At 44.1% G+C, this 22,763-nt stretch overlaps 1 protein-coding gene across 1 annotated transcript in view; it reads left to right on the plus strand.

Annotated features, from left to right (window-relative positions):
- Window positions 1-22,763, plus strand: part of FBXO36 (F-box protein 36) — a 62,542-nt gene that overhangs the window by 35,394 nt on the left and 4,385 nt on the right. Inside the window, exons 2-3 of the mRNA XM_036254725.1 lie at window positions 7,319-7,427; window positions 16,544-16,716. Coding sequence (XP_036110618.1) covers window positions 7,319-7,427; window positions 16,544-16,716 — 282 coding nt within the window. The remainder of the gene's footprint in view (window positions 1-7,318; window positions 7,428-16,543; window positions 16,717-22,763) is intronic.

Consider the following 22,763-nt stretch of genomic DNA (forward strand, 5'->3'; position numbering starts at 1 on the left):
TAACAGGAGTTACTGTGTCCAGAAAACAAGAACAGCAAACAAGAAAAAAAATAACATCCAGAAAATTTAAAAGAGCTTTTAGAAAATAAAAATATATGATAGGAAAAATGAAAAACTCAATAGAAGGATTGGAAGAAGAAATTGAGAAAATCACTTAGTGAAAAAGAACCAAAAGTACAAGATGGACAATAGGGGAAAAAAGAATAAGAAAATTAAAAAATTAGATCAGGAGGTCCAATATCTGAAAAAGAGAAGTTCTAGGGAAAAAATTATACAAAAACTATAAATATAAATATTGTGTATGTTTCTAGATTAAAAGCTCTCACCAAGTGCCCTGCATAATAAATGACAAAAGAATCATACCAGATATCTTGAGCAAAGTCCATTCAGGAGCAGAAACCACACTGTTATTTTACCAGAGACAATTTATTATAAGGAACTGTTAACTAAAAGAAGATGGTTAGTAACTTAAAAGGGGTACTAGAGGGCTCTAAAGCGTCCAGAAGTAGCAGTGGCAAAATGTAGCAATTCCCTGTATCCTTGGGGAGGGTGGACAGTAATAACTAGAATACGCATTCTCTTTCTCCTCCAATAAGACATATTCATATTTCTTTGAAGAAGGTGTGACTACCACAGGAACAAGAATGTGTAGCCTGTTAATGGCAAGAAAATTGCCAAAGAGGACCAGAGGTGGTCTGTAGCAGCAGCTGCTAGTAGAGAATGCATGACCTGAGGGTACATCTGGAGGTCGTCTGCACTGGCCACTGGCTCCCACACTGAATAACAGTAACAGGGGACCAGCACCTGGAAGAAAATAGGAACATTTGCAGACAAAAATGTACTTCCTATAGACCCTTTCTGAGAAATCTGTTGAAAGATATACTCACCCATAATGAGGAATGAGCTCGATTAAAACTATTCCTAAATTTAAGCATAAAATACAAATCTAATTATTTGCATTATCCTATACATTTAAATTAAAATGACAAAGATAGTATGTCAGATCTCTATGCAGAAGAGAGGCTTCTGAAACGAGGCTCATCTAGGAAGGGGCAGGTGGGCGAATGAGTGCTGGGGGCAGCCAATCAGGTCTGCCCATCCCTAATCAAACTCTCTGGCTTAAAGTTCATTCATCTGACTTTCCTAAAGCAACTTAACTTCATCTCTGAATCACCGAAGGAAAGAAACATTTTAATGTTGTCAGTTCTTCATTACTAAAATATTCAGTTTATTCCATTTTCATTTCAGCCTGTCTCATCTTTCCCTTTATTCATAATGCTGCTTTTATACTCACTGTGTAAAAGTTACTACCACTCCCTAGTAAAACTTCCTATAGCTGAAAAGTCTAAGTGTTGTTGTGATTAGACACATTGAACCAAACATAGATACACAGAAGAGCACATACTCGATGTTGTAAATTTGCACTGAAAACATATCATAGTGTTTGTAGTTTAAATAGGCGGCAAAATAATAGACATTATCTTCAAATACATTAAAAGAATAACATGTTTCTACCTTTTGGAATGCCAGTGCTGTGTGGTCTTTTGAGTAATATCTAAAGGTGAAATTACATGCCATTTTTCCTTGCAGTTCTTGCTTCTCCATTTCTCCGTAGGCTATTCAGATAACAAAATCCTTCCTCACCTAAGAAAGGACCTACTTTCGTAACTCCATGATACAGTATCTTCACCACACTGGGTGAAATCCCTAATTATATATGATTTCCAAAACAGGGAGAAATTGGATCTGATAGAAGAACAATCCTCTGCAGGAGAAAGCAGAGGCAGTTGTGAGCTGAGTTACAAATGTCTTTCCTATGCCCCATTTAGTGTGTGGAATCTGGCAAATCATCCTAAGCCTTTAGAAGTGGGTTTGTTTATTAACTGGATAGATGGATGCGTCTTCCTAATTATGCCACTGGGGAAATACGGCATAAAAATACAATTCTTAATAGTGACTGATGATTAGAAAAATCAAATACCAAGTCTGAGTGAAAAGCTGAAATAAATGTCTTTGGAGAATACAATTCAGAAAGCAGACCTTGATGAAGTATGATTGAATATTCTTAGGTAATTGATGAGAAAAAAGCACATGCTTCTGATCTCTTGGTATTTGGGGCTGAGTTGGTTGTTTTGAAGTTGGACTGAGTGAACAGGGAGAAAGGGAGGAAAAGGAGGCAAGGACCTGCCTCTCTGGAGCATGCTCCATTGATCTGGCACCATGCTGGGCACTTTGGATTTATCTCACGTCTTCTCTCCAAACTTCGGTGAGGTGGGCACAATACTTTGCATTTTGGACACAAGGAAAAGGAGGCTAAAGAGATTAAGAAATTTGCTGGAGGTGAATGACAGAGACCAGGGTTTAAACCAGACCTGTCTAACACCAGAGTCTCTGCTTTCTGTGCTAGTAGCAGGATTTTCCGTCTGGGGATAGTGGAGGGAAGATCACAGTCTCAGACCGGGGGTGGGGGTGTGCCATTGTCCAAATATACTCAGATGCTGAGATGGCCAGTTGGGCCTGCTGTTTCCTGGTGCCCCCTTGAGGGCTGCCTAGTGAGTCACTGCTGTCCTAGTGGGGAAAAGGGCTGACCTCTAGGATCCTTTACTGGGTTAACAACAAATGCCTTGTAATCTTGTTCTAATAATTTGTGCAGGAGATATGCTGAGGGGTTCATCCTAAATCTTAGACCTCTCTTTTACAAGCATGCTCAATTTTCAAGTTTATTAAAAAGATTTACAGGAAATATATAAGACATCTAAAATATGCTAACTATAAATAAAATGTTTAAAGAATTCTACCACTGATCACATGATTTCTGTCAAGATACCACATAATGGTGTGCGTCCTACAATAAGGCTGACTGTCCCCCTTCCTGGAGGGCCAATGAGGCAATGACACAGAACTTGACTTACAAAGTCAGATGCTGCCTGGATGACAAGGGCTGGTGCCAGTGATCTAGCCCATCCATGGGGGTTCTTCATCCGTAGAAAGACAGTGACGCATTGCTCACAGGTGGTTGGGAGAGTCATGAAACCTGGGGAGAGCACAGTGCAGCCCAAGTTCCAGCCAACTCTAAACAGTCTTATAAAAACCACGGGAAGCTCCAGGCGTGTTCATTAACAAACATTCACAGTTCATCAGAACAAGGTATTGAAAATGGTGTTTATGGCCCTGGCCGGTTTGGCTCAGCAGTTGGAGCGTCGGCCTGCGGTCCTGAGAGACCCAGGTTCGGTTCCCGCCAAGGGCATGTACCTCGGTTGCAGTTTGTCCCCGGCCCTGGTTGGTCGTACGGGTGGCAGCCACTTGATGTGTCCCTTTCACATCGATGTTTCTCTCTCTCTATCTCTCCCTCCCGCTCTATCTGAACAAAAAAAATGGAAAAATGTCCTCGGGTGAGGATAAAAAAATAAATTAAAAAAAAGAAAAGAAAATGGTGTTTATGGACTTGGAGGTTTTCAGAATAACGGTAAATATGTAACAACTTTGTATGTATGTATGAATTAAAATAAGCACTCATTTCACAGATATTTGGGGGGTGTAACTGAGCTGAACTTCCTTCCAGCTGCATATCCTGTGGGACAGTAGAATTGCCGGCCACACAGACGCCTTCCCTGCATATGCAGATGTTTCCCTTCCTATCTTTGGATTAGTGGTGTGTATACTTTTGAGTTTGTTTTTTTTTAATCCTCACTCGAGGACATTTTTCCATTTTTTGTTCAGATAGAGTGTGAGGGAGAGAGAGGGAGAGAAACATCGACATGAAAGGGACACATTGAGTGGCCGCCACCCGTATGACCAACCAGGGCCGGGGACAAACTGCAACCGAGGTACGTGCCCTTAGCGGGAACCGAACCCAGGTCTCTCTGGACCGCAGGCCAACGCTCTAACCGCTGAGCCAAAACGGCCAGGGCACTTTTGAGTTTTTAAACAAATGATTATTAATGTTACTCTGTGTTATTATTCTTATACAAATTATTTTGTTGGGTGCAGAGTATTCCAGCATCTAAATGTGCTATTAACTAGTCCCAACTAGTTAAGAACTAGTTCCAACTATTGGGCCCTTAGTTTGGTTCTGATTTTTCATTATCATAATTAACCTATGACAAACATCCTTACATTAAAAAAATGCTGTACATATCTCTGATAAATTCCTTAGGATAAAGTCTTGCAAGTAGAATGTCTGGGTCAAAGGGCACGGATGACCTTAGCATTTTTGACTTGCCAAACTAATTCACCTTCTTCTCAGTGATGATTAAGGCCTCCCGTTTTCCTTCTCCTCGTCAGTACTGAGTTTTGGCACTTAAAAAAAAAAAACTCTTTACCAATCTGAAACAATAAGTGGTAGAAAACACCCGCCTCGTACATTTTTCTGGCTTAGTAAGTACAGTATGTGGAACGTGATCAAGTCTTGACAAGGCTCAGTTGTGCTTCTGAATACGAGGTTTCTGTGTACTGCTCCGTAGAGTTGTGTTAGGTCGTATACAAAGAGCTTCCAACAGACTGTGTTTGTGAGTCAGGAGTGAGGAGGCTTGGATTCTGGTTGCAGCCAGTTAGGTTTCCTCAGGCTAGTGCTGTCTTCTCCCTAATTTACCCTAAGTTCCTCAGAGGAGCCAGCAGGATGCTTATCTGTGTGGGCAAGTCAGCTTGATTCTGTGCCCTGGGCGCCTCCCTCCAGAGGCCGTTCCCACAAGCATTTCAAATGCTGCCTTCTAAGTCAGTACCAGAGGGTTAATTCATTGGTATAAGGAATGTCAGAAATCATTTTTCACTGATGAAATGAATGATGTGCAAGGTAGAAGCTGACAAGAGTTAAAAGTCTCTCAGAGAGTGCATTTTTTTTTTTTTTTAGCAACATAAGTAAGTTTGGCAACTATGTTTCTGGAGTAGCACCCTGCCTAAAACTCCATTTGTTCCCAAATCCTCCACTTCAAGGATTTAGTTGCTTGATCTGCCTGGAAAGGTAGCTGATTATACTACAGGTCCACTTTCCTGGCAAGGTGCCCATGGAGTGCCAAAGACAGCCAGGGGGTACTCCACTAAGCTTCCAGAAACATGTTTTGGACTGTAGTCCTGTCTGCCTGGCAATAAAAGTCTTTCCTGTGGCAGATTTCAACCTGAAACTTGCTTTTATTGTAATATAACACCTGGTAGTAAGGTGGTGGGGAAGGACACCTACCATTTCTAACTCAACCTCTGAAACTTCATGCTCCTCTGTGTGCGTTGCAGAAGGGCTAAATTATTTGACTTCCCAATTAGTTCTAAAAGTTGTAGATTACATGGCTTAAAGTTGTAGATTACATAGCATTAGATTCTGGTTGCCTGGCAGTGTCACTCAATAGAAAAGATGTTATTTATGATATTTAATATTCATCTTAATGATATTTAATAGAAAGGGAATACAAAGGAAATGGAAGTGCAGAGAGAGTAAATAAATTGGCTAGGATTTTTTCACTCCAAAATTTACGTTCTTTCTATTGTAATACTTGGTACCCCTCTGAGATGAACTGAACTGTGTCCTCCCCCAAATTTATAGGTTGAAGCCCAAAACCCCAGTGCAACTATATTTGGGGATAGGGCCTTTGAATAGGCAATGAAGGTTCAGTGAAATCATAAAGGTGGAGCCCTAATCCAGTGTGACTGGCGTCCTCATCAGAAGAGGAAGAGACACCTGGGATGCTCGTGCACAGAGGAAAGGCCGAGGGAGGACACAGTGCGAGGGTGGCCGTCTGCAAGCCAAGGAGAGAGGCCGCAGGAGAGGACACCAAACCTGCCGCCACCTGGATGTCAGACTTCTGACCTCTAGAACTGTGAGGACATATGTTTCTGTTGTTTAAGCCCCCAGTTGGTGGTATTTTATCATGGCAGCAACTGATACACCCCGCCTTTGTGAGATGGGACAGAACGATGTTTCAGAGGACAATTTTGGTGAGATTCCTGGTCAGGAAAATAAAAAGTGACAGGTGAAGGGCTTTTCTGAAAAGAATCAGCCACCACAATTTTGTGAAATTATGGAGTTTCATAACTTCCACATGTATTTTTTTCTCATCTACTTTAGTGATTAGAACAAAATCTAAATGAAAATTACCCTTTCAGTCATTCAACAAGTATTTATTGAGGACCAACTTGCTGTCAGGCAGGGTACTAGGGAAGAGGTGGTGTGAAAGGTCTCCACCCTCCCCAGGGTTCAGTTATCTCTCAGACCTCAGGGAGGGGGGGGCTGGGAGGAGGCAGTGGAAAGGGCCTGGGACAATAGGGCAGAGGGAGGCAGCCCCGGAAGGAGCGGAGAGCTGGGAGCCTGGGCCCGCAGGCAAGGGGAAAGGAGTGGGGAGAAAGGGAGAGGTTGGGTACTTCAGAGCCGGGGAGACAGTGGTAGGAAAGCGGTAGAGACCAGGATGGTGGCCCAAGAGGTGCGCCCAGGACCTGGGAGGACCCCTGGGAATGCTGGCTGGGTGGGGATGGGGGAGAGGCCCCACAGCAAGTTTTTCACTTGCTTAATAATTTTCCCTGAACATTATTCTACCTTACCTGGCTATACTAGTGAGGGAAGACCCCGGAACTGGGGAGCCCCGTAGCTTCTCTGCACTGACTGTCTCCTGAATCACCTGCCCTGGTAGCCCAGCCCTGGTGCAAAAACTGTTTGGTTTGGTGCTCAAGGTGGCGGGAGGTTTGTCATCTCAATTAACTACCCAGTTCCATTACAGGTTGGAAAACGTGAGATGAGCTGCAAGAGTTTCAAGGGGTTTCTCATTAGGCCTGGTAGTTGACACTGCCATGAAATGAGCACAGAATTTCAGTGCATTCCCTAACCATGGAAATGAAGTTCACTTCAGCTAAACCAAAATGCTTGTAGAAGTCAAATGGTCCATCAGCAGATCCGTTAACGAGAAGTGTCCAGTGAAGTAACACTTCTTGCATAGTGGTGCTTGCCCTGGCCCTGACCATGTAGCTGTCATCTTGTCTGTCCCGTGGACGGGAAGGGAGGCGGAGAGCGGAGCAATGACTTTGGATTGGCTCCCCAGGTTAGAGAATCTATGTTCTCAGAGAGCTTCAAAATCTTCCTTTGGCTCTGGGTGATTTTAACATCAATTGACTTGATAGATTTTTAAGATTCCTTCCAGCATTTTGATTTTGTGACCCTGATCACTAAGGAAAACGTTCACTGATGCGCAGACCTCACTTGTAATCTGACGTGATGTTAGACTGCAGTCACAGCCGATGTCAGACACGGCCTATGTGCCTACCACAGTGATTGTCACCTGACCATAGCTGTTGGTATTTAAATCCGTTTCCATTCAGATTACCTTCTATTCAATCACAGGTCATTTTTAGATGGTGGAAGATTTCTCTGAGGAGTGAGTATCGGTCAGCAAAACCTGGAGAAACCAAAGAATCTCATGAAGACTTTCTAGAGAATTCACATCTTCAAGGTAAGGAAGGGAGCATGGTATGTACTTACTACTGTTAAGTTCCCTTTAATTAGAGATAGATTTTTTCAGAGAAGTATCAAAGGTCTCATCATTTGAAATATTGATATGCCATTACATACTTAATTTCATACAGTAGATAGAGTAGAAGATTGGGTTCTTAAAAAAATAGACAACTATTAACATATTCTTAAATTTGTTTTGAAAAAAAGCTTAACACATTTAGGATTCCAGGTTAACATGTAGATTCCATTAATAATCTTAAATCATGCAAATATATATATATTTTTTGCTATAATATTTAATTAAAATGGGTTTTTTCTTGTTAAAAGTAAGTTAAAGTTTACTAAAAAACAACCAAATTATCAAATCCTTTAACTCATATATGTTGGCATTCATTTAAAATCATCATCACATCTTCTACTATTAAGGTTTGCTAGAGAAGTTGTCTTAATTAAATACTTGGACTTAATAATAGAGATTGCTCTCCAGTTTCCTTTTTTCCTTCACAATGTGAAAATTTCAGACATAAAAAGTACAAAAATGGTTTTTAAAAAAACTCTCACATACCCTTAACCCAGCTTCCACAATACTCAAAACAGACATAAACCCACTATTCCCACTGGATTGTTTTGAAGCAAATCTCAGTTGTTACATCATTTCATCCTAAACTGCCTCAGCATGCATCTCTAAAAGAACTCCCTTTAACTACACTCTTTAATAATTATTCCTTAACAATAGAAGTTTAAGGCTAGAAGGCACTTTGGAGATTCTTATTTTACTAGTAGTTAACAATGTTATTAATATTAATATCAAGCACTTTCATATACATGTTCTCATTGTTACAGTATCCCTGTGAAATAAATAGCAGTGTCTTCATTTCACAAGTGAGATTCAGAATGGATGCCACCTCCTGGGGCCCCACAGGTTACTGACACTGCCTGAACTCAGCACTGAGAGTGGAAAAGTTGAGTATGTTCATCTTATTTCCTTTTTTAAAAAAAAATAATATGTTTTTATTGATTTTTAGAGAGAGAGGAAGGGAGCAAAAGATAGAAACATCAATGTGAGAGAGAAACATTGATTGACTGCCTCCTGCCCACCCTCTACTGGGATCGAACCCACAACCCAGGCATGTGCCCTGACTGGGACTCAAACCAGGACCTCTCAGTCCACGGGACGAAGCTCAATCAACTGAGCCACACCGGACGGGCTATTCATCTTATTTTCAAAGGGCCCACTCTGGGAGAATCTTAGATAATCGACATTCTTAAAAACAGTCTATTATTTAACATGATAGCATGTTAAAATTTTACATTGTGAAGGAAAAATAGTTTTGTTTTTTTTTAGAGAGAGTAGTTTGGATTTTGTTTTGTTTCCTGAAATAGTTAAACCTCTGGATGGATGGCTTTCAATTCCTAAAATTCGTTAACTCTTTTATAGCAAGTATTTATAAAATTCATTATTGGCTTAAAAAGAACCATGTTGGGAAAAGACTATCCAAGTTTCATTGAATATAATTCAGTCCAGCCCAGCCAGTGAGGCTCAGTGGATTGAGATGTTTAGTGCATGCTGAATGTTCATCGAGAGACCGTGTGATTTTCTGGTTGACTTCCACAGATCCCTGGGGATGGGGGTTTAGACTGGAGGGACTGTCTTCTCAGTAGAGGTGTAAGGGCCAAATCTCACCTGCCTCTTGCTAGCCCCAGGCACCTCCAACCCCACTGGCCCTAGATAAGATGCCGGGTGGGAGTGGGGTGACATCAGCTTCAGGACCACCACTGTGGGCTTCCTGATCCTGGGAGAATAGGTAATGAAGTGGGAATTGAAGGGTCGGACTGAAGCCTGGCTCCTGCTGAACCTCCTTCCTGGCGGGAGGGAAGTGGAGGGATTCAGTCAAGTTCCCCCCAAACGGGCTTTTAAAATTGCAGTTTGGAGAGCGACTCATCTCAAGACTGCCTAGTGGCCTTTCTCCAGGAGCAGCACTGAGATACCAGATTTAATTGGCCTGGCAAGTTCCAGAGCTGCTGTCTCACTTTTTAGACCTCCTACAGCATCCCAGCAGAGGAGAAAACTCCAAACCACACTGCTGTTCATCCCCCTCCTCCCCTTGGTTCTTAGGGAATCCCCCAGAAAGGCCTCACTGCACAGAAGGAGGGGGACTCTGGGGCACAGAGGGGCTCAGGGGTCAGCAGCCAGGTTGAATCTCTACTGCCTCCAGGCAGCATGGTCCATTATCAGCCCTTAATCATTGTTTACTGTTGTTAAGAAAATGATGTTTGACTGGTTTCCATCCCCTTTGTCATAGTCTCAAGATCTTCCCCCCACCAAAGTTTTTCTTATCCAAAGTCATTCTGCTTAAATCCTACACATTGGTGACGCGTCTTTAGAAATCTGGGTCAGCCTTGGTGGCACCCCTGGCAAAGGACCTGAATCGTGTTACTCTTGCTTCCTCGACCTCTCAGCAGCACTTAGCTCCAGGGGACATTTTCTTCCCTGACTTCCAGGGCATCTCGCTCTTGTTCTCCTCCTGCCTTACTGGCCCCTTCTCAGTCTCCCTGCTGGTCTCTCCAAATCTAAATGCTGGAGCCCAGGGTTCAGCTCTTATGTCTCTTTCCTTGTCTGTTTGCACTCCCTGGGGGATGGGATGGAGGCTCTGGCTCTAACTGCCACCCATAAACAGACAAGCCCCTTACCTCCAGGTGGTACCTCTCCCTGAAACTCCACATTCGGATATTTATGTAGCTGCCCCCTTAATATCTCCACTTGAATGAATATCTAATAGGCTCTCAAATGGAACATGTCCAAAAATAGCCCCTGATGGTCCCCTAAATCTCTCTACCTCCCCAAAATATCAGCCAAAGATTCTGTATTTATCCCTGGCCCCATTTTTTGTCTTACATGCTAGATTCAACCCATTGACATAACTAGAATCCAAACTGTGGGAGGCAGCCTCCAAGATGACTCCCCAAGAGGCCCACCAACCAATGGCACACCTCTGTGTGATCCCTAATCGCCCCCCTGCATCTGGGTCAGCTGTGCGGCCAACAGAACTAGGCAGAAGTGATGGATGTCACTTTTGAGATTAAGTTATAAATGACACTGCAATGTCACTCTTTTCTCTTTCCCCCCTTTCTCTCTCCCTTTCATCACTTGCTCTGGGGGAAGCCAGCTACCGTGTCTGAGGCAGGCGTGTGGAGAGGCCCATGTGGTGAAGACCAAGGCCTCCATCCAACACCCATGCACATGAGCTTTCCTGGAGGAGGACCGTCCAGCCTTAGTCCAGGCCTCAGGTGACGCAGACCCATGGCGTCTTGTCTGTACCCTCATGAGAGGCCGACCCTGAGCCAGAACCACCCAGTTAAACCACTTCTAGATTCCTGTACCTCAGAAACCATGAGATAATAAGTGTCTGTTGTGCTAAGCTAATCAACTTCGGGGTCATTTGTTAAGCAACAATAGATAACTAATATACGAATGCTTCTCACCATCTCCACTCTGGTCCAACCAAGGGCAGTCTCTCTCCCAGATCCCTGACCTAGTCTCCCATCTGGTCTCTCTCCTTCCACCCTGGCCCAAAATAGTTTATTCTCAGCACAGCAGCCATTACTCCAATGTTCGTTCATCAGACGAGACTTCGTTAGCATATTGATGCCACAATATTTCAATATTGAATGATTAAAACCCTTGCAGGACATTTGGTCCTGTCCAAAACATCTGCACTTAGCAAATGCCCCTGGGTTCACATAGCCCATACGTTTATTTCTACTTTTGTTTTGCAGAATTAATACCCCAAAAATGCTATCATATTTCATTGGCCCAATAATTGAGCTGTGGCTGTCTTGCCAGTAATAATCCTTCTTGCTTGGGTAGCCTGGCTGGGAATGGCCCAAGGGGTTAGGCAGGTGTGTTGGGGTTTTGAATCTTTCAGGAGAATGGGATTTATATTAACTGTGGACCAAATGTCTCCGAGTACATTTTGGACAGGACCAAATGTCTACTAATCATCTAAAAACTAACATAAAATGCCAGTCACTTCACTATACTCACAAATTGCCCCCCTCTGAAAGCTGCTGTATTAATTATACTCTATCCACCAGGATGCTGGAGTTTTCTTACACCTTTGCCAATACTAAATAGATACTGCTGTCTTTTTTCGTCTTTTCCAGCCAAACGGTGAAATTAATATCTTGTCTAATTAACATTATCCTGATAACGAGTAAGCGGAGCCTCCTGCCGTGTTTAATTGCCATTTATATTCTTTCTGTAGTTTGCCTGTTTGTGTTCTTTGTCCATTCATCTGTGAATTTTGAGGTTTTTTTCCCTCAGACCTTTAACAATCTGAAGAAACATCTATAGATTCCCCTCCCCCCAGTTAAATAAATAGGAACAATCAGGAAATTAGCTATTGAAAACTTGTTTAAAATTTTAGTTTAAGGTAAAAATGAGCCAATATAAACTCGGTTGAAAGTGCTGCTTCACGGGTTGAGATTGAATTCAACTTAAAAATAAGCTTTTTTCCAACTTACGTTCATTTTAAAGTTGCTCACTTAGATCTTCGAATGAGTTCTAAATGGTGGTTAAGTATTTAGGGCAATCCACAAAAATCTGGGGATAAAACCAAATGACAACAACCATACTTTTGAACCAAACGACAAAGGCTTTTTATTGCTGGCATTGCTTGTGCAAGGAAATGGAGGAGATACAGTTTCCATGTCAAAGTTTCGAACATTAAATGATTGGACATTAAATGATTGTGGGAAGAATGGGGCTGAATGTTTGAAATGAGGGCTTTAATGAAAAACTGATAATACTAATAAACACTAATATCCTGAAATATTGGCCTGAGTTCTCAATCCTAGGAATATCGGTTCACCAGGTATCGGAAAGTGGGAAAGAGCAGTCCTCACCTTCTTCCCAGCCTGGGCCAGCCCGTGTTTGGATCCATAATCCACTTTCTCTAGGCCCTTTCTTCAGGCTTATGTCTCCGTCCTGGACCGGGACTTCATTTTCTCCTGCCTGGCCACCACCTGACTCTGTTCCTCTAATCAGCCACGCCCTGTCTCCAGCCTCGAGACTCTGCAGACCTGGGGTTGGCTCAGGAGTGGAGGTGGGATGGGAGTCTGTTAGGGGCAGAAGCTCCACGAGGCAGCACCGCAGCCGGAGTCCTGGGTGTCCTTCCAGAAATGGTCTGTGCACGTGCTCATGTGTTAACACAGAAGGAGTTGTATACCCTATGTTCTGTACCTTGAACGTGAACAGTTTTTAGAAATATCTTACACATACAAAAAAAGAACAGAAAGTAGCCCTGGCCGGTTTGGCTCAGGGTTAGAGCGTCGGCCCACAGACCAGAGAGGCCCGGGTTTGGTTCCCGCTAAGGGCACGTACCTCGGCTGCAGTGTGTCTGCGCCCCCGGTTGGGGTTGTGTGGGTGGCAACCACTCGATGTATCTTTCTCAAGTCGATGTTCCTCTCTTCTTCCCTCTCCCTCCCACTCTATCTGAAGATAAATGCAAAAATGTCCTCGGGTGAGGATAAAAAAAAAAAGAACAGAAACTAATATTACAGATACCCAACACCACTAACTAAAAATGTTAACATTCGTCACATTTACTTCATGTTATCCGAATTATCAACTATGTTGAAGTTGCTTTAAATATCTTTTCCTTTTGATGTCTGTAGTATCTATAATGATGTTTTCTTTTTCATTCCTTGATCATGGTAATTTGTGCTTCCCCCCTCCCCCCACTCACCTTTTTTTTTTTTATGAATTTTGTTGGGGGATTTTTTGTTTTATTAATTTGTTTGTTTGTTTTTTTGTTTGTTTTTTCATATGTGCCCCTAGTGGGAACCAAACCGGGAACTCTCTGGTCTGCAGGCCGACGCTCCAACCGCTGAGCCAGACCAGCCAGGGCTTATTAATTTTTTTAAAGAACTAACTTGTAGCTCTACTGATTTTCTCCATTTTAATTATTGATTTCTGTTCTTGCCTTTATTATTATTGCCTTCCTACTACTTTTTTTAGGTCTGATTTGTTGTTCTCTTCCTAGTTTCCTGAGATGGAAGTTTAATCATTGTTTTCAGCCATTTCCCTCCTAAATTTTATTTAAGGGCTTCTGTATTTTTATTAGGTAAATTTTGACAAATTGTATCTTAAGTCTCATTGAGATGAAAATATTTTCTAAGTTCCATTTTGATTTCTCTTTTGACTCATAGATTATTTAGAACCATTCTGTTTAATTTCCAGGTAGTTGGGGATTTTTTTTATTATTCTGCCCACCCAGCCTTAATGTCTAGCTTAATTGCATGTGATCAGAGAATCTACTCTGAATGGTTTTAATTTTGTTCTCCTTTCTCAGGGCCATATTAACCTTCTCTTTATCATCCCAGTTTTATTGTACATGCTGCTGACGTAAGCACCATATTTACTTAATATCTTTTAAAATCATTAAAAAGTTACATACATGGTCAGATTTCTACTCCTCACCCATCTATTTCCCCTCTGTTTCTCCTATTAACTGTTCTAAAGTTGGTATCATTTCCAACTTTAGTTACAACTGTATAAATAGTATATACTATTTTTATGTTTAAAATTTTAATGATATCATACTATATCATTTTCAACTTTTTTTTATCAGTCAACACTGTTTTTGAGATTTATCCATGTTGATATATGTGGATCTGAGTCATTCATTTCAATGGTCCATTTATTGAGCCATGCATGGTATTCTATTATATTGTAAACCATAGTTTATTCAAGCACTTCCCCTAATGAGGTTAGTTGGGTATACTAGTTTAGAACATTTAAATCTACTAGGTGAATTATTTCTTTTATCTGTAAGTAATGGTCTTTCTTATCACCAATAGTGAGTTTTACTTTAAAGTATATCTTGTCTGCTAGTAATGTTTTCTTTTGGATTGAATTGGGCTTTTTTTCTACTATTACCTTCACTTTTCCATATCATTATTTTTTAGCATGTCTCTTATAAATAGCATATAAGCAGAAATATTTGTGTGTGCGTGCATGTGTTATTTCCTTGAGAGTCTTTTACCTGGTCTGATTAGGTCATTTACACTGATCATGATTGCTACTATGCCTGTAATTTCTGTCATCTTATTGTGTGCTTTTATCTTATACTTTTTCTTTGCTCTTTGATTTGGCTCCCATTTTCTCCTTTCTTTTTGTTTTCTTTATTCCATCGTTTTCTCCTTAAAACAGAGACAACATTCCCCCCTACCTTGCATATGTGGCTGTGTGACCCAGTTTTGCCCAGTGAGATGTGAGCTGAGGTTCTTTCATGGAGCTCCCGGAGGGGCCTTCAGGGGGGCAGACTCCGCTTTCAGCACGTGCCCCTTACCTACCGCACTCTGGTTGATGCCTTGGGAACGGGAGCCACCTTAGCGTGACCCTGAGGATGAGAGCCACATCCTAAAACGTGAGGCAGAAAGATGAAAGGCCCCTGGGACATCAGAAACTACTCGAGCTCCTACAGCAGTCTGCAGCCCGCCTTCAGGATCAGTGAGCGGAGGACGGACCATCCTAGCTGTTAGGCCACCTTGAACAGCTTCCGTTTCGTTTAGCTGTGAACCAACCTCCAAATGACTGCAGAGGAACTATTTTGGAAGCCGTTCTGACATTTTTTTCTCCTTTCTTCTTCCCTCCCTCCCTCCACCTTCCCTCTGTCCCTCCCTTCCTTTCTAGATTTTAAAAAATTACACTGGTAATTTGGGTTTATTATGGTGGCAAACAAAACCCTACACAGCTGAAAGCTTTTCTTAAAGAAAGGCTGTACTGAGCCTTACGCCAGCCAGAAAAAGGAGCAGGCCCCAGGCTGCAGCCTCCAGCCTCGGCCAGGCGGGGAAGACAGCCCGACCCTGCCTGGAGTGGGCGGCTCTTCTCTACCTCAAGTCTGGGGAAGAAAGGTGGAGGTTGTTTTGAAAGAATGTCCATTGGCTGTAGATAAAGGGGTGGAGCGGGTGAAGCAGGACAAGTTTGGGGAGAGGGGCAGAGCTGGGAGGGCGAAGTGCCGGCTCTTCTGCGTTGGTTTGGGCGCCCGTCTGGGAAGGCACGTGTGCGGAAGATGCCGTGGTCCACCGCTCCCTGGGGATCGCTCTGGAGAGCCCCCTGGAAGTGAGTTCAGGGTTCCAGCGTGCACCGAGGAGGGGGGCCGTCTCGTGTTGGTTTTGCCCTGCAGTTGTTAACTGACTGACCTCCCTCGTCTCTTCCGGCCACCCTCGGGCCTGCTGTCATTTTATTGAGGACATCTCTGAATTGTTTTCTTGTCAGTAGAAAGATTAGAAAATACAGATAAACAAAACTATAAAAGTCTCTATTTACATTTAACCACTGTTAAAATCTGACTATGTATTCTTCCAAACATATTTTCCCATTTATTAGCCATTTTTTGTTTGTTCAGGGAACTTGGGTAAAAAACAAAACAAACACACCCTCATTTTCCCCGATATTGAACCGGTGAAGTAGCTGATTATATTGGTTGATTCTTTGTGAACTGTATCCTAATTTGGAGATAATAAAAACGGTATGAAAAATGTTAGGCAAAAGTTAACACAATTTTCATGAAATATTCATCAATGTCTCTTTTTTTTTCTTTCTACTGTGTAAAGATAGGGATCAAAAGAAGGTAAAGAGGAAGGAAGACAGTGTGGTGGAGAAACGACATATAGTAAGAGAATGACAATGAAGTCACGTTGAGAGCTGTGTTTCAGAGCCCTGGAGAGAGAAGGGCGGTACAAACCACACGGCAGCTTCCGCACTTGTCGGGGAGGCTGTGAGGATGGGGATGCTGCTGAGACTGGCTAGTCAGTTGTCTGGACTGGAGTTTGTGCTGATGAGATCAAGGGGCGCAGTCCATCACTGCGTTACACACTCAGTGCCCTAAAAGGTCTGCTCTCGGCAGGCATGGCCACTGGACACAGTCTCCCCACACGCATGCCGCAGCGCCCACAGGCAGCTTGGTGACCGTAGCAATGACTCAACGTAAGCTCACGCCACTCCCAGAGGGCAGGTGCCCCCAAGCTTACATCTTATTCGTCATGACCAAGTTTTTATGTGACTGAGCATGATAATCATGTTGGTTTGTTGGTTTCTTTGAATTACAGTTCAAATTGCCTTAATATTTGGTCCAAGAATATTAGACTATGTCTTCAATTTGTGCGAAGGCAATATTGACTTCCTTGAGCGGCTCTCAGACAAATTGCTCCTGAAAATCATTTCTTATCTGGATCTTGAAGATGTTGCCAGGCTTTCTCAAACATCACGCAGATTTTCAAAGGTAATGGTCAACTATTTTGTTTCCATAGAGAATTTTTCTTATGCTTTCTCAAAGTTCTTTTAAAAAAAAAAAAAATATATATATATATATATATATATATATATATATATATATATAGCAGTGATTTATTATTTGCACTTATTTCAGCAAGCATGTGTTGAATACTTAATTGATAACAGGCACTGTCCTCAGCACAGAGACAGCAGAGATGAAAAGATGTTATTTCTAACCTCAAGAAACTTAAAATTTAATAGAGATGCATACAGGTGCAAATTATTACAATATACTGGGATCAATTCAACAAGAGATGTGTGTACAAGGTACAAAGGTAGTATACAGTGATTCCCCTGCCTGGCTTCACAGAAGTGGGTTACTGCATCTGGGTTTTGAGGGGAAAATAGGAGTTCACCAGGTGGTCTGGCTGACTAGAGGCATTCCAGATCAAGGGGCAATCCAAGTCGAGGCCCCAGGTCAGACGGGAGCACGGCAGCACAAGGGAATGAGGCAAGTCGTGACGATCGCCCATCCATTTCCATTTCTCCCAGTAAGAGCCCTCGGCCAAATGACTTCTGTCCCAGAATGGGTGGTTTGTGGGGACTTCATCATATTGTCCTGTCTTCCTGCATACCCCAAGTGACCAAATGGACTTGCTGGCACTCCTGGGAGTCCTCAGCAGAATGAACAAGCGCAGAAAACACAGCTGGTACTGATTTCACCCAGTGTCAAGGCCTTGGTACAGCAAGACTCGTTCTCCCGACCTGCAGGGTGCCTTGGTTCCTGCCCCTTCGGCTACTTTTCAACTGACTTCCCTCCTGCACCCCCCAAAAAGGAGGGCTAGAAACAAGTATTATGAATAATTACTGCACATATTATTTGCCATTAAAAATGTATGAGAGTTAAGATTTTATCCTTTAAGGCTGAGAAGCTGATTTTTCACATTTTATCCTCACCTGAGGACACTTGTTTGCATTTATCTTCAGATAGAGTGGGAGGGAGAGAGGGAGGAAGAGAGAGAGAGAGAGAAACGTCGATGTGAGAGAGACACACCAACGGGCCCACGCAACCCCAACCGGGGCTGGGGACAAACTGCAACCGAGGTACATGCCCTTAGCGGGAACTGAACCCAGGACTCTCTAGTCTGCAGGGTGGCGCTCTAACCACTGAGGAAACCTGCCAGGGCTGATTTTTCACATTTCAAATGAGAATTTTAAGTGAATAAAGGATACTAGCAGGGTCTATTAAAAGTTTCTGCCAGGTGGTTGAGCGTTGACCCAGGCACCAAGAGGTTGTTAGTTCGATTCCCGTTCAGGGCACATGCCCAGGTTGTGGGCCAGATCCCCAATGGTGGGTGTGCAGGAGGCGGCCAATCGATGTTCTCTCTCATGGATGTTTCTATCTCTCCCTCTCCCTTCCTCTCTCTCAAAAATCAATAAAGAAAAATTATTTTTTTAAAAAAAAAGCTTCTGCCGGGGCCTGGGGTGTTCCTGGAAGTAAATGGAAGGATCCGACGAACGGCTGCCATGGCCACATCTCGCGGACTCTTCCTCACACTGAGCGACTGCCTTCGGTCCAGGCTCCGCTCACTGCCACTGTTGCTGTCCCTCGCGCCGTCTGGCCATTTTAGTGTGGCGCGAGAGCCTCCGTAACTCGCAGGTGTTCTAGGGCTAGGCCCTTCCAGGCTGCTGATTTCGGCCCTCAGTGTCCTTGCAAAAGGTGGGGGGGGGACATTGATGTGAGAGAGACACACTGATTGGTTGCCTCCAGCATGATCCCAACTGGGACCGGGAATCAAACCCGAACCCGAGACTCTGGTCTGTGAGGCTGGCACTCTAACCCCTGAGCCAAACTGGCCAGGGCAACTCTTTTTGTACTTTTTATTTATAAGTAATTTACAATTTACAGAAGTGTTGCTGAAATAGTACAGAGAGTTTGCATGTGCCCTTCCTCCGACTTCCCCGAGAGCTAACCTCCGTAACCAGGGATGGCTATCAAAACTAAGCAATTACTGTCAGTACAATACTATCAACTAAACTACAGACTTTATTTTCATTAGCTTTTACATTAATATCCTTTTGCTCCAATCTGGGAGACTACACTCCACTTGGTTTCTAGTTTTAAATCTTTCCTTCAATGTCTTTTCCTCTCAGTAAAGTTTCTCAAATCAAACTCACTATTCAAAACCCAAAAACTCTTTTCTAAAAAAAATTTTATTGATTGATTGATTTTAGAGAGAGAGGAAGGGAGGGAGAGAGCGAGAGAAACATTGATTTGTGGTTCCACATGTTTATGCATTCATTGGTTGCTTTCTGTATGTGCCCTGACCTGGGATGGAACCCGCGACCTTGATGTATCAGGACGATGCTCTAACTGACTGAGCTACCTGGCCAGGGCAAAACCCAAAAACTCTTGAGTCTATTCTTTTCTAATCTCTTTCTTTCCCTTCTTAGGAAAAAAACAAACAGTTTACATAGCGGTTTACAGCCAGTCGGTAAACCAGCATCACGAATCTGAGATTTTATAATCTATGATGGAATGTAAGTAGAAAGGGTGATATCAAGTTATTCGTGCCGTCGGAGACGGGGCCTTCTCTAGGGGAGAGTTAAAATGCCCCTTCTTTTATGAAATGATGGTATTGCCCTGGCTGGTTTGGCTCAGTGGTTAGAGCATTGACCTGCAGTCCGGAGAGACCCGGGTTCGGTTCCCGCTAAGGGAACCTTGGTTGCAGTTTGTCCCGGGCCCTGGTTGGGTCGTGTGGGTGGCAGCCACTCAATGTATTCCTTTCACGTCGACATTTTTCTCTCTCTCTCTCTTCCTCTCTCTCCCTCCTGCTCTATCTGAACAAAAAATAGAAAAATGTCCTTGGGTGAGGATAAAAATAAATAAATTAATTAAATTTAATTTAATGATGGTATTAAAATATGGTATGTAATTTTAACAAGTTACCCTTCTTTGCAAAATTAAACAGTCGGCAACCTTATTTGGCTCTTAGTTTTTGTTTTGACTTCGAAAAATTTCACTGGTTTTATGAAATTCCAAAATTCCGGGAGCTACTGGTGTCCCATGGGTCTACACCTCATCTCGCATTTCCCCTTCATCCGTGCTTCTCGGGGTCCCTGGCCTCTCAGGGACGCCTTGGTTGTCACACCTGCAGGTCCCATTTGGGCCTTTCCCTTCTGGACCCGGGTTTGCTTGCAGGCTTCTCCTGTGGGTTTTCCCCTGGCCCCTCCCTGGCTTCACTGGCTGCTCCCTCTGTGGCTGAGGACAGCCCTTCTAAATGACTCCGGTCATCACTGCTCTGCTCAGTGACCCTTAGCGACCGCCAGTCACTTTCAGAATGAGATCCAAAGTCTCAACTGGCACATGAGGCCAGTGCCCGGCCCTGCCTCCCACCCCCCCGCAGCCCAGCCGGGTGACCCCTGTGACTCCTGTGCGCCTCTTGGCCTTTGCTTGTGCTGTTCCCTCTTCTAGGAACGTCCTCCCTGCCCACCACCGCTCCCACTCCAGATGCCCGTCAGGTGCGTTTTATGACAGATGGCGACTGGTCTCCCACCCAGCTCCACAGCGAGGGCTGTCACCTAACTCTGTATCCCCCTCACGGAGCCCAGCCCAGAGCTAAGTACCAGAAACCAGTGACCGAACGCCGAAATAGTCAAAGTAGAATTCTGTTTATGTTTTTGAAAAATAAAATTGATTTGCATTATAATAGCCGAGCTAGGAATTTAAAAATGATATATCTTTGTGTACCTAGTAAGAGGTAATTCTCCCTCCCATTCCTGACCCTCATTCTCGAATCCTCCTCTCCAGAGACAGTCGTATGGCCAGTGTTTGGTGTGTCCTTCCAGAGACCTCTGTGCACATAGTGTGTGTGTGTGACATCAGTGAGATTTACCTGTGCACACACTTTTCAGAAGCATATAGTAGCAGATTATATATTGTTCTCCATCGGGTTTTTTTTCTACTTCACAACAGATTAGAGACGTCTTCATGTCAGTGCATATAAATCTTCAATTTAGAAAAGTGTTTTAAGTCGTTGTGTGGACAGATCATACTTTTTAAAACCAGATCATTGTTGTGAGATATTTAGGCTGTTTCCCCTTTGTTATTTGTAAATAACAGTCCATACTCCTACATATACAATGTGCGTGTTTATCTGCAGAAAAATTATAATAGGTGTAATTATTCAAAGTAATCAAATAACTATATAGAATCATGAAGATACAGGTAGGATCCAGGGACAATAGCATGTATCCCTGTGAGTCTGGAAGAAGGGAAGTAAGTGCTCTGGGGAAACTAGGCACAACATTTATTGAGAGCTTGCTGTATGTCTGGCAGTCCACTGACACTCTGATTTCTTTATTTCATTTAGTTCTCAAAAACTTTACGGTGTAGATCCTATTTTTTTTATCCTTATATTAGAGATGAGGACGTTAAGAATCAGCAAGATTAACCTGCCCAGGGTCCTACAGCCAGTGAGGGGCAGAACTGAGATCCCCAGATGTTCTGACTGAGCCATCGGGGGGCCACTGTCATAAACTTTCCACCAAGGGCCATGTTTGGTTAGCAACTAGTCACCGAGCTTCCGCCGTGGGCCAGGCACTGTGCCGGATGCTGGGGACTTGAAGGTAGAGAGATTGACGTGGTCCCTGCCTTCAGGGAGCTTCCACCCGAATGAGGGACAGAGGCAGTACACAATGAACTGTCCACACAGCTGTTCAGGGACAGCTTTGATTTGTGCTCAAGGCCTGGCGAGAGGTGCTGAGACAACCCGACCTGGGCCTTTCCCGACCGGTAGGGGTTAGCCGGGCTGAGCGGGAGCAGCCTCGTCTAGGCCAAGGGAGCTGCGTGGCCGGAGACCCGGAAGAGTGAGGAACAGAAGTAAGGCAGTGCTGGGAGCAGAGGGGGGAAGATAGGCCGGCTGGGCACGCAGCAGAGAGGCTGCCGGAGGGGCGGAGGTGGGGCACATGACAGTGGTCAGGTGCTGTTTTAATGGATCCCGTTGGAAACAAGAGCTGCAAGGTCACCTTGATGAGACAGAAAGGTTTCCAAGGCCAGACCTGACTCCGCAGTAATGGGTCTGCCTTGGAAGCAGCAAGCCTGTGGACACAGACTGTGGATTGGGGTGGAAGCGGGCCCTCGCCTGGGAGAGCCCCGGTGCCATCCCACGCTGAGGCAGGAAATCTCCACTTATCAAACCGAATGCCATCAGCCATCAGGACCATCCAGCTGCGGGCCTTGCTCTGACTCTGTGTTGACCGAGCCACAGAGCCTCCATGGACAAGCACCTGAAGGCCTGTGGGCTGGCAGTTTCTATGTCTCAGGGTAAACACCGGCGAGGCATCCGCTGGGAGCGTGGCTGAGGAGCACACCCCTGCGGTAGCTCACTAAGCTGATGCTGCCCGTGGGAACTGGCCTGGGGACCTGCTGGCCGGCGCCAGGTGGCACCAGGCATTGATACTATGTTTTTTTGTGCAAAGTGCAGCAGAGTGGACCCTGGGAAGCCCCCACTGCAGCTAGATGAGAAGGCCGAGCCCAGACGGGAGGACAGTCATTGTCTGACTCAGGAACGCTAAGGAAGGACTTTCTCCTCTGCCACGCTTTGGCTATGGAGACACAGATTTTTCCTCACGCCCTGTGACCATGTTCCCAAGTCTGGCCAGGTGGGAGAAGCACTCGGGAACAGGTGAAGTTGGCACCACCAGGCCCAGCCCTGAGCACCTGATTCCGCAGGGCTGCCATGGACTCAGCATGAGCTCCCAACGGGTTTCCTTGTGTTTGCAGCAGCCCGAGTCCGAGGGTCCCATCCAGGAATTTGAGCCATTGATGTTAACGTTGTATGGATAAACTATCTCAAGAGATTCGAAAAGGTGGGGAGAGGGGTTTTCCTATCTTTACTGTGTACAGGCCAACGTGGGTGTTTAAGTCAGCAGGAGGCCAGAGAGCTGGGTTCTGTTCTTAGCTCAGCCATTCCCCACCATGAGCCTTGGGTAGCTATGTCCTTATCCTCTCTGAGCCTTAATTTCCCCATTTACACAAGGAGAGGTTTTAAC

This window comes from Molossus molossus, unplaced genomic scaffold, assembly GCF_014108415.1.
Source record: "Molossus molossus isolate mMolMol1 unplaced genomic scaffold, mMolMol1.p scaffold_m16_p_11, whole genome shotgun sequence".
Classification (NCBI taxonomy): domain Eukaryota; kingdom Metazoa; phylum Chordata; class Mammalia; order Chiroptera; family Molossidae; genus Molossus; species Molossus molossus.